The 13,103-nt window shown below is 30.3% G+C and overlaps 2 protein-coding genes and 1 non-coding gene across 3 annotated transcripts; 1 reads left to right on the top strand and 2 right to left on the bottom strand.

Moving 5' to 3' along the window:
- Positions 1–1,962: 1,962 nt before the first annotated feature.
- Positions 1,963–2,511, bottom strand: LOC105633199 (F-box/kelch-repeat protein At3g06240). The gene has a single exon (XM_012215781.4). It carries the CDS (start codon positions 2,509–2,511, stop codon positions 1,963–1,965), a length of 549 nt encoding a protein of 182 aa, XP_012071171.3.
- A 2,308-nt stretch (positions 2,512–4,819) lies between these two features.
- On the top strand, positions 4,820–5,736 carry LOC105632782 (SKP1-like protein 1A). The gene has a single exon (XR_016321774.1). It is a non-coding gene; the product is annotated as an SKP1-like protein 1A (transcript).
- Positions 5,737–8,919: 3,183 nt separating this feature from the next.
- On the bottom strand, positions 8,920–10,311 carry LOC105632783 (F-box protein At3g07870). The gene has a single exon (XM_012215226.4). The coding sequence runs from the start codon at positions 10,271–10,273 to the stop codon at positions 9,149–9,151; it is 1,125 nt and encodes a 374-aa protein (XP_012070616.1). The 5' UTR covers positions 10,274–10,311; the 3' UTR covers positions 8,920–9,148.
- Positions 10,312–13,103: the final 2,792 nt, after the last annotated feature.

Raw genomic sequence — 13,103 nt, 5'->3', positions numbered from 1 at the left:
CTTTTAATAAACAATTAAAATAAAGAAACCAATTCAGTTTACCTGTAAAATAAAATTAAAAACCAATCATAATCAAACCGTGACAATCATATTTTGAAGTTTGAACATCTATTCAAAGTGAATTTCTAAATGTCACCACCTGCAAATTAAATTTCAGGACACTTAAAATGGCAAGTAGCATGTATAACTATCCTTGCATACATAACCATCGACGGAACTAAATAATTTTCTTTGAACGAATCATCCCACTTAGCTAGATCTTACGATATAAAAGATTATAGAGTAAACCATTAAAAATACCATGAAATTTAGGATTTGTTATAATTATATCATATTCTTAAGTTAATTCAGGTATTTTAACTTTTAACTTTTATAATAATTACATTCTTAATTCAAATTTATCCTTTATAAATGAATAAAATAATAGAATATGAGACCCATCCGGTGCTATTGTATTAAAATTTAACCATTTATAGTTAAGTAAAATAGTGCATTGAATTGTTTAGACGAACCCTAAATACTCTCCCTCATCGATTTGAACTGTTGAGAGACCATACAAAACTTGCTTTTTCTCTCATCCCTCGCTACTGTTATACTTGATTATGTTGGTCAATTGATCTATTTGGTAGCTTGAGTGATATTGGATGCGGAAACTAGATTACAGAAGGCGAAATGACAACAGGGAAGAAGAGAGGATTGCTGGAGCTAGAGAGCTCCATTGAAGATATTTCTAGTTTCTAGTTGCTTGCACCCACATGATACAGCAGACTAGTTTGTTCTTGAATTACTGGAGCTAGAAAGCAATATTGAAGATATTTCTGCAAACTAAGAGAGGACCTGAGCTTTGTGAGAGGCAGGTTAGAACCGATAAAAAGGAGAAATTTTGTATGTTCGATTAAGTTTTAAAGCACTACGTTTTCAAAACTTAACTATGATGGTTAGCTTTTAACTCGGCCTTTTGTGGTGGGATCCACATATAGTATTATTTTATTTATTTATAAATGATAAATTTGAATTAGGGTGCAATTATTACAAAAGTTAGAAATTTGGGTGCTTAAGGGTTAATTTAAAAATAAGGTGCAATTATAATAAAATGCAAATTTCAGGGTATTTTTAGTAGATTACTCAAAGATTATAGTAGCAGAATAATGGATATCGTAACTGACAAAGAAGAAAAAAAAAAAAAAAAACATAGAATGTAAAAGTTACAGCAAGCTTTATAAACTAAAACAAATTATGGCAACCAAAAATCATGAACTTAACATTCCTCGAAAACAAAGTTTCATAAGGTCAAGTTAAATTTTTGTTACTACTCAACAAAATATATCTTTCAATTAATGCATATGATAGCACATAGTGTTACTTAAATCGCCGTACGCCATGATATGTATATAGATACAGATATAGATACGGGGTATGATACTTTTTAACTTTGTGATACGTGATGAGTTACACGGATATGTAACATGATAAAAATTTTTATTGAATTAGCTTTGAATTATATGCATGATAAATAATATAATTAAAAGCAATTATTTAAAAATCTATTAAACATACTAATTGACTAACTACTATAATTAAAAGTCTGAAATTTAGAGGTATTTAACTAGAATTTTGACCCTAAGTATCCTATAATAACCTATTCGCTCCATTGGCTAATTTTTGGTATTTTGGTATGCATTTATATCGCGACTGGGTACTGCGTTTTGAAAACGCGGTACAGAGGGCAAACCACCGATTTAAGTAACACTGATAGCACACTTGCTTAATTGTTTTTCATATGAAGAAGTTGTCTGCTGATCCAGAAACAGGAAAATATCTTGGAGAGAACAGTTTGTCCCCATATTTTCCTTTTGTGGCCAAGAACTTTAACAATCACAGGCATATGTTGTTCTAAAAAAAAAAAAACAAATTATAAACAAATTTAGTTCGCTTTTGCTTTTCTTGGACTACTTCTCTTGGTCAGTAGCGAATCATACGAGCAGCAACCACTGTATCATTCTCTTTGTCGAGCAATGCCAGGCTCTCAACGTAATTGTAAATAGAATCAGCAAACATTCTAGCTTTCCAAGGATTAGAGGTTGGAATAATCTTGTCAATCTCTCGTTGACTCTCCAGTTCGTATGAAGCTATTTGATTAGCAGTACCAATGAACAGCTCTCTATAATTTCTGAACCCCAAAACTGTTAGTTTTTGTCGGCAGCTTCCTTTAACAGTTGCTAGCTTCATCCATGTCTCTGTTACACCATACTCTTTCATCACCCATATATGAAAATGAGACTGACTACCCAAATCTTTATAAATAATCGCAATTGATGACTCCAAAAATGGCTTTATTGAAGTAAATAATGGACAAGCATCAGAAACACGTTCAGGTAACATCATCTCACGAAAAAGCTCATCTTTCATATCAAACAGCATTATTGATAAACTCGTACCAAAAGCATCTTTTTTTCCACTAGCTATAATCCAATGCAATGCACCTTTAAAATAAACTGCAGGATTCACCATCTTATTCGTTATATAAAATTTTGGAGGAAGGCTAGTGATATTCTTCCAACAATTCGAATTAAGCGAGTAGAGCTCAGCCTTAATCTCAGTTTCGCTCCTAATGATGCTTAAAACTTTATAATCTTTGGTTGTATAACGAAATCCAAAGCCAATCAATTTGGTATATTTATTTGCAGCCAGAAAGCGTCCAGGTGTAAACTAAATTGGAAATTGGAAGAGCTAAAAATTTTCTGATGGAAGGATTCCAGAGAATGAAGTTGAACTCATGCTTATAATTTCTATAAGAATCAACAAAGAGAGAGACTAGGCCATTGCAAGAACCAGCTATACGATAGTTTTCGAAGGGGAATTGGATAGGGATATGCTCTTGAAATTCATTGTTGTCAAAATACAAGGAACATTGAACCTCTCGATACGAATAGGAGCGACGAACAAGGAAATAATGGGAATTTTTGTTCGAGGAGGGGTAGACAGAATTGAAATAAGGGCTTTTGAGAAGAGAGAATATGAGTTACACACGCTGGTGAGTCTCAACAAACTTCTGGCCGCAACCTGCATAAGATTTGTACTACCAGTTCATCAGGCAAACTATGTGACAGATCCTGCTTTTGTTTTTCGCTTTCCCTTGCAAATCCGAGCTCAAACATGTAGGCAGATGGGATGGGAATCGGTGTGTGATGATAAAAAGAAAAGGCGACTGTGTAGAACTAGAAATAAGAACAAGAGAAGCAATAATTCCCAATTGTATTATTGAGAATAATTTTGTATCATGAAAATAACAGGGCCTATTTATAGTGTTCGCAATTGCATAAACAATGATTCAAAAGCAAAACAAAATAAGAAAACAACTATTCAACAAGACTTATCGCCTCGTTCATTATCCCAACTTCAAAGAACCGCCACAACTAAGTAGAGTGAAGCAAAAATAAATCTTTCATGAAGCAAAAATACCAAGTAGCGTGAACCACCGGAATAATTTGTACACTTGACTTATGCACCATATGCAGTACTATTCCTTTTACAAAAATTAGTTTTTTCTTTTTTTTTGTGAGCTGTGTTGCATGTTGCCATTATTTTTTATTTACTTGTTATATAGATTTTTATTATATTAAAGTATGATTTCATATTGAGATTAAGATAAATACGATGACTAATTACATTAAACTTCATAAATTAATACAATGAGTGCTTATATTTTTGTTACACATTTGTTACTGTAACAATAAATTTAAAAGAAGAAAAATAGCAATTTGAATATGAAATATATATATCAAAACTAATATTAAGTTATTCAATAAAGAAAAATATTACATGAATTTGTATAATTAGAAAGTTATTGATAATGCATGAAGATGTTAAAATTAATAATTAATTAAATGTAATTAAATATAAGAATCAATTGACTATCGATCGCCTATAAATTTCAAGAGAAATATTTAACGGAAAATAAATATGGAAACTTACAACTAATATATGGGAGGAATATCTTAGATTCATATTCAAAATTTATTATTATTACTTAATTTGTACGTTGCTATTATTTTTTTAAGTAAAAATTATTTAATGTAAGCATATTTTAGAGAATCTGCTAGTCCCCTCCTTCTTACATCTGTATATGTTATTAATATATAATATTACTAATTTATTATAGATGAGTAATTAAGTTTGTTGAGTTTTAATTTTAAATAAAATTATAATGTATTTATTATTTTATTAGTCATAGTTGTTAGCTTTTTTAAATAAATCATATTAATAAATTAATTAATTAAAATAGATAAATAATATATTTTGATTATTTTAAATAAATCTTATTAATTAAATTAATTAATTAAAAATGAGTAATCATCTTAATTTGATTATTTTTAATAATCATATCAATTTGATTTTTCAGATAATGCATATTTAATTAAATTAATTGACATTTTTTTGAGAATAATTAAATTAATTAACATTGCTAATGATATTAATTTAATATTTAAATCAAAAATAAAAAATTAATCAAATAGTATTTTGTATTTTTTAAATTAAAATCTTTTAATATTGGCTATGACTAAGGATAATATAGGATACTAAAATTTAAATAAGTATATTTTAGAAAATTCTATTATTTTCCCCTCAATTCCATTTTTACGTATATTATGGTTTATAAATTATATATATAAAAGTAAAAGTATATATATATAATGCAGGTTATGAAACTCCAATTTTGATAATTAACGAGGCGAGTATAAAATAATACAAACATTTTTTAATTCTTAATTTTATTTTATGTTTTATTTATTTATTTATTTTAGTCTCCGGAATCAATCCAGGACTTCTTTCTCATGATCCAACTTCTATTAGATGTCCTAATCCGAGTCCAGTAAGAAAATCACCCTATAAATAGTGTGTTTTTGCTTCATGAATTTCCACATTCTAATTTAGCGTTTCTGTCTCTAATCTATTCCTCTGCGTTCTGTTTTTACTCTTTTGGAGTCATTGAGAATGTCTTCCTCTTCGTCAACAAAGAAGATCACGCTCAAAACCTCCGATGAGGAGATATTCGAACTGGAGGAGCAATTCGCTTTGGCATCCGAAACAATCAAGCATATGATAGAGGACGGGTGCGCCGAAACTACTATTCCGTTGCCCAATGTGAACAGCCGTACAATGGCAAAGGTGATTGAGTACATCAAGAAGCATCATGAGTTGGCCGCTGAAGGCAAGGATAAGAATTATGCCGGCGAGGAATCTGAAGAACTCAAGAACTGGGATGCTAATTTTGCCAAGGAAATTCGGGCTGATCAGGAGATTCTTTTTAATGTAATTTTGGCTTCAAATTTTTTGGACATTAAAGACCTTTTGGATTTGCTTTGCAAAGAAGTGGCTAGTATGATGAGTGGAAAGACTGTTGATCAGATTCGACAGATTTTTCACATCAAGAATGACTACACTCCAGAGGAAGAGGAAGAGGTTCGTAGAGAGAACCAATGGGCTTTTGAGTAGCTTAGTTACTTGAGTATCACCATGCATCTGTCTATATATTACAAATACACAGTATGTTACATCTGATAGGGATGGTTTTAGGTTCAGTATGCTAATTCTGGGGTTTATATTGTTAATGGTTTGTGATGGGTGAGATTTTGGTTACATTAGTATTTGGTTTTAGACTTTAGTAAAGGATTTAGTGTAATCTTTAACTTGCCCATTATTCATATATTCATATATTCCAGTTTCAACTTTCAATTAACGGTTTTCAAGAATCCTAAACATGGATCAAATTGATGGACTTGGTAATACACGAGTTTCTCTGCATAAATTTTGAAGGCCCATGAAAATTAAGGCACAAACCAAAATAAAAAATAAAAAAGAAGTACAGGAAACTCAGTTAATGGTTTTTTTGACCGGTGTGTTCATTAATTTAGTAGAGTAACTTGGTTTTCATCTGACTACATGGATTAAGTTGAGGACACAGAAGGAGATTTCATGGCCTCCCTCCTGATCTAAAAAAAATGTTCTGTTGGGAAGTTATATTTAGCTTTTCTTGAAACTGGCTTTCAATTTTTCTATTTCAGCTGTTTGTTGTTTTTCCGCTGGGAGTATAGAAATGGAGGGGTCAGACTCTTGTATGGGATAAATTATGTTTTTAATAAAATTGAAAAAATCAATAAATAAGGCTGGTTAATTCGGACAATTTTACGGCACGTGGAAACCTTCTGTTTTTGCATCATCACACTACTCGCATTACACAGAGTGCCCCGAAAGGGCGAAATCTTGTTCTGCTGAGCTTTCAAGTACACAAGAGGTTTTGTGTTTGGGGATGTATTTAAGTTCAATGAAAGTGATAATCTGAGTATTAATGATTGTCTTGAAAAATGCTCAAGAAATTGTTCTTTGTGTTGCCTATGCACCTGCAAATGAAATTGATGGCACTGGCTGTGAGATTTGGAGCAAAGCGACAATTGAGATATCAGTATACAGAAAATATTGGCAGGCCATTTATGTCCTAAAATCCAAAAGTAAGATCACTTAGTTACATGGAAAAAAAAATTCTTGAAGGTATATAATAAGTCTTCTAATTTTATTGGCATAAATCAATAACACAAATTATCGCATCCCCTACAAAATTTCCTTTATCAAAGTAACACTAGGCTCTCCATATAGCTATAAACAAAAGAAGAATCCATTCTCACTCGATTCTTGATAAGATTCTGAATATTCCTAGTCTCAAAGTCAAATGAAACTATTTCTCCACTTTCAAATTGCAATAACATTTCTGTATTATTCCTAAATCCCAGCAATCTTGAGTTTTCTGTCAACTGTTTACCCTCAAGTTCTATCAAAATCCAACCCAGTTCTTTCTCCTACGTTTCACCTACTCCGTCAACCTGTAACTTGACCCGTGATTCAACTACTCCATACTCTTCTATCACCCATATTCCCGAGTTAAAATTACCATTTTCACGCTTGTCAACAACTGCAATGGATGTGTTCATAAATTCCATTGTACACATTTTATACAATCCCAAAGACTTCAAATTCTCCATGCACTTCGGCAAAGAATCCTCCGAAAGACCTCATTTCTCATATCAAATACCACAATTTCACCATTAGTAATCCAATGCAACGCATGGTCAACGAAAACCGGAACCACTCGTTCATTTACATAATAATATCGTTTAGTATTATAAATATTCTTCCAACGACCTGCAGAAACCGAATAGAGCTCAGCCTTAACGGATGATTCTTGTTCTTGTTCGCTTCTGTGCATTGTAATTCGTAAAACTTTGTAGTCGCCAATGCTTGAATCGAACCCAAAACCAATCATGTCAATATCATTTCTTTCTTTGGAAATAAAATTGGGATTGGAAGTGTTAAGTGTTTTCTAATGGAGGGGTTCCAGAGGATGGCTTCACAATAATTGTCATCGTAGAAGCTGATCAAGTCATTACAGTAACCGAAAAGGCGAAAATCTATGGTGTTCAGTGGCACAAGAAGAGGCATATACTCGTCTAACTGGTCATTGTTGAAATGTAAGGAGTATTGCTCCTGGTAATTGTCGTAAAAGCCTAATAAAAGCAATTTGGGATTGTTTATGGATCTGTAAAAATGGGTGGAAATGACATAAGGGCTTTTTATGAGAAAGTATAATGACTTGCATATGGATGTGCACTGCAATATGAACTTGATGGGTAGGTTAAACAAGATTTCTGCTGTCACTTCTTGTGGAAGACGATCTCACATTTTCTTGGATTTTTGTTTTTCTTCAGAGAGTAGCCACTGGAGGGTCTATTTATAGATAGAAATTTAGCAGGCAATGAAATTAATTTTGCTGATTAATGTTATAATGCTCAAAAATGAACTTTTTCTTTTTGTTTTAGCATACTAAACTATGGATGGTCTGATATTGCTATTACATATAGTTGATTTTGTTTTAATTACGAGTAATTCTATTGGCCAAATAATTTTAGTTTCTTGCAATTTCGTTTTTTATATTCCAAAAGCTTATTTTAATTTCTGGATTATTCATAATTAGAATTATTTGGTTATTTCTAATCATCTCAGATCCAGAAAAATCAGGATCAATCCAGAAAAAATGCAAGATCTTACACCAACTGTAATCACAGTATATTGTTTGTTTTGGGAGATTTCCGAATTGATGGTGTTTTTAATTTTGTTCATCAAATTATCAATATTTTAAGTTCCATTGCAAGTCAAAAAAATAAACATGACCCATTTAACAGCATTTGGTATCCATTTCTCAAACCCATGCATATAAAATAAGTATATGTGTTTGCATAAATAAACTATAATAAAAGATAAATATTTTTATTAACACTGTTGATGAAATTATAAAATAAATATTATTTTAAATTTGTTAATAAAATTAGCATTTTATAGTAATATAAATTATTGATAAAAGTATATATATATATATATATATATATATATATATATATATAAATTACTAGTCAAATTAATTTTAGGTTTTGTTATTTTTATTAGACTACATAGTTGGTTTTAGATTTTATTTCTCTCTCTTGAATGTAATAAGTACGAGTAATGCAACTGTTAATCGTTCACTTTATTTTTGATATTTTATTTTTTCTTAATAAAAACAAAATTAATTCTTGATTTGGGAAATTTAAGTAAAAAGAAACTCCAATTTTCAGAATTACACTAATACAGCGGCCAAAGAAGAAACTCAATTTTATATTGAAAGAAACCCTCGATAACACGAGGATATTTGCAATGTAGTTTGACAATATACCGATAGATTAGCAATTAATTTTTTATTAAAATTTTGTATTTCAGACTGTATAAATGTACGTTAAATGATAAAATTTAGTGATAAAATTATTGACTCATTAGGGACAAAACTTTCCGTGAGTAAAACTAGTAAACTTATATATTTGAAATAAATATTATAATTGATCCAAATATGAAATCTTATTTGCAAACATAATGTTATTGTGATATATGAACTTATATCTTAGAAGAGGAAAACATCTAATTATATATATTTGAACAATTGGGAAATTCTTGCAGACAAGAAAGAATACAAAACTAACACAACAAAAAGTCTTGCAGGTTGAACTAATCCTTTTCCCCTGCACATTTAAGATCTTCAATTGCCTCATGTCCATACCTAGTTTAATCAAAGCTCAAGCAACACCAGGCTTTCCATAAAAGTATCCACAAAAGAATACCCAGAAGAAGCAGAATGAATTCCAAGACCTTCAATCTCTAAGCTTTTTGCATCAACTGAAACTAAATCTCCATTATATAATTCAAAAATCACACCACCATTTCTCCTAAATCCCAATGCTCTTGGAACACCACCTTCATATCTCCCAACAGTTAGTATCTTTTCCCAGGATTCTGCTACACCATACTCTTTCATCACCCATATATCGCTATCGGAGAATCTAACGTAATTTCTTCTAAACACTGCAATGCTTGAATCTTCGTAAATAGAAATTGTCAAAAACATAGGATTTTCATTAACCAGACATTCTGGCAATATTAATTCACGAAAATTCTCATTGCTCATGTTAAGGCTCATAACCAAATTATTACACTCGCCATTGCTTTTTCTTTTGGTTGCAATCCAATGGACTGCTCCATTGACAAAAGCTTGTGAACTTCTTTCAACAATGTCATACTGGGGTGCTATATCAGTAATAACTTTCCAAGAATTCTTTCTAAGTGAGAAAATCTCAACCTCAATTGCTACTTCATCATCTTCTTCACTTTCGTTTTCATATTCCAGAAGTCTCAAAACTCTTACCACTTTATAATCATAACTGCAAGAATCAAATCCAAAACCCACAAAAGCCTCAAAAGCACCATGAGAGTCAAACTTGATGTTCGGTTCAGGGAGTTCCAGAGATTTTCCAATCACTGGATTCCATAATACGAAAGTGTAGTTGTAAGTGTATAGATTGTGCATAAGGCAAACCAATCCATTACAAGAACCAACAATGGAGAAAGATTGATTGTTTTCTTTAAAAGGAACTCCAAGCTGCAAGTATTTGCTGAATTTTTCGTTGTCAAAATGCAAAGAATATTGTATTTCTTGTGTTTCCTGAGAGGAAAGCTTAAGCAAGAACAAATGTTCTTTGTTGGAAGAAATTGTTTGGATAAGGTGAGTAGAAACAAAGCTGGGGTTCTTTATGAGAGAGAGCCAATATTTGCAGACACAGATGCATCTTCCGATGGATTTGTTTGGAAGCCTGTGAAAGATGTTTAGTAACACTTCTTGGGGCAAATAGTCTTCCATTATTAGGTTCAAAAACCAAGATTTCGATATAATTAAGAAGATGCAGAGGAAACAGAGTGTGGAAGTTATAACATTGTCTAGTCAATTACTTGTCAACTAGTTTACGCGTTCATGACAATAGAAAAATCCCAATTTCTGCTTAGGTTTCAGTTTTCAACATTTGAATGCTAATCACTGATGTGTACATAGAAATTTCCTGGAAAGAAAATTGTGTTTCAGTCAAGTAAAGAATAGATAAAGAAAAAGCATTTGGAGATTCTAGAAGCCAATTAGTCTTCAATTCTTAATGCTGTCACCAAACTTACAACAAACAATGTTAAGTTACCCTTCTGCCCTTCGTTTAACTAAAACAATTTGAAATTCCAGCGAATTTGTGCAAAATCATTTACAACACGTCTTCGTGGAATGTTGAGTAACAGCTATTTTTATAATAGTTAGCCATTAGCTATTTGAGTAGTTTTTCACGAAATACTAAAGTTATATTCGGCAACAGTTTTTTAAGTAGTTTTTAGCGATTTAATTGGTCAAACCGCTAAACGCTACTTAAAAAGTTGTTCGATAACATAGTATTTGAACTAATTTTTAAAAGTTAGGATAACGTTTGATGAAAAATTTAACTCATGTGATGTTTAACTTTTAGTATTTTATAAATAGCTAGTCAAATAGCTAACAATTAAATACTACTAAAACAGCTAATAGCTGTCAAAATAATTAATTTTGCCGAACAAACTATAAAAACTAAATGTTATATGAGAATTTTTTATCAAACACTAACTTAACTTCTAAAAACTAATTCAAATTCTATGTTATCGAATATTATAAATAATGGGATTTAGCGTTTTGATAAGTGAAAATACTAAAAGTTATTTAAAAAGCTACTGTCAACGCCACGAAGGTTGCAAAAGAATAGCTTAAAATGCACTATGTCTCAAAACAAATTCCAAAGCCATTTCTCTTTCAAAAAACAAGACATCATTTGTTATTATTATTATTCGAAGAAATTAATTAAAATTTATTTAATTATATACCATAAAATTTTTTTACTCTATGCATGTGTGCATGAGAATAGAATTTTCAAATATTAATATTTACTCTATTATTGCATAGTGCACTGTTGTTTGTACAATCTGATCTAATTCATTTCACTTCTTGAGTTCTTTCAAGGTTGAATTGATTTTAAATCCATTTGAGTTTAGTTGAATCATCGAATATTATTTGCAAAGCTAAACATTTTTTTGCTTTGTAATTTTCTAGTCTGGTTGGAAATACGTTGGGTCCCTTTTTAATCCAGTTCTTTTTTTTTTTTTTTTGGATTCTACCGATTCCTTGGGCCGAATGGATCAGGCCCAATTGAGTTCAAGGAGAAAGCCAGGTGAGTGGGCTTTCGGCTAGTTAATTCCCATTTGCAATGTTGAACCTCTGTAAACATTTCTACAGCAACCATAAACTACATGCAACTAATGTCTAAAGGTTTAATCATACATATAAATTAAGAAAATATATTTAATTATATTCCTCTTAAAGTTATATATATAATTTTAATTATTAAGCTGAATATATATACATATATATATCGTGATATTTCTTTATTATCATATTCTTCTTTGTTATTCATCTAAATTTGTTCAAGTTTAAACTCTTATTTTCTTGTGGTATAAAATATGTATAAGATAGACACTGGACTAATCACATTTGAATTTTAGGTTAACGACTTAATTTTTGAGGCTAAACTAATTTGATAAAATAATTTGATTAAAGCAGCAATTCTTTTTCAAAGGTATCATGATAAAATAGAAAATGAGTAAGTCCACAAAGTTGCATATTTTCAAGTAATTAAGATAAGGATGCTACAAAATCTCTTAATGTCCTTTTAATCAAGGACATTAGATAGGCAACTCAATAAGTAATAACATAGAGAAAATATAGTTTAAAAAATTTGACTCCAAATAAAATAATCCCAAAAATTATAATAGTTTATTATTGGGTATGACTGTTAAAAACTATATGAGGAGAACTTATTTTTGTTTGCTTCTAAAGTTCTAATCTTTAAATTATTTGGGATTTTCTTTTCATTCTTGGGTATTTAATTTTTTTACATTATTAAATAAATTTAAATCAAGAATATTGAATGGGAGAATACAAATTGGCTTAAAATGAAAATGGATAGTGAAAGGAGTATTTTTAACGAGTTTAAGTCAAGAAAGGGTAGTTTAAAATTTATAAATATCTGATATGTTTAAGAGATATTTTAAATGAGTTTGAAAAAAATATAAATGATAAAACTTTTAATAGATCCAAATCAGGTGTAAACGAGTCAAGTTGGATTAAATTCAAATTCAATTCGTGAAAAAGTCTTCAAATTTGAAAAAACAAGTTTGAACTCGGGTTGTTTACAGTTTACAATTAAAATAAAAAAAGTTCTCGTTAGAAGCTCAAACTCAAACTTAAGTTTAACTCATTTAGTAACTACACTCCATAAACATATTTCAATTTGGTTCATTAAACTTATCAAAAGAGCTCCATTAATCTTCTTTCGAATTGAGTTTCTAACAACTCACTACTAGTTTAGCTTATGCATAACTCAAAATTTATGTATGGATATTTTAAACAGAATTTTAAATATATTGAGAACAAATAAATTTATTAAAATTTTAAACAGAAGTGAATATAAATTGTTTAAAATTAGTAATATACGCCCTTTCTCTATCTCCAGCTTTTCACATGTTGCTCAATTTTTATGCATTGAAAATTTTTTAACGAAAATGGAAGTTGACTTTCAACTCTTAACTTGGTACAACTATGAATAAATGTCTTGATAATTAGAAAACAA

Source organism: Jatropha curcas, chromosome 7 (genome assembly GCF_041381405.1).
Source record: "Jatropha curcas cultivar XTBG-Jc1 chromosome 7, XTBG_Jcur_1.0, whole genome shotgun sequence".
In the NCBI taxonomy this organism is placed as follows: Eukaryota; Viridiplantae; Streptophyta; class Magnoliopsida; order Malpighiales; family Euphorbiaceae; genus Jatropha; species Jatropha curcas.
This window is presented reverse-complemented; position numbering and strand designations above follow the sequence as displayed.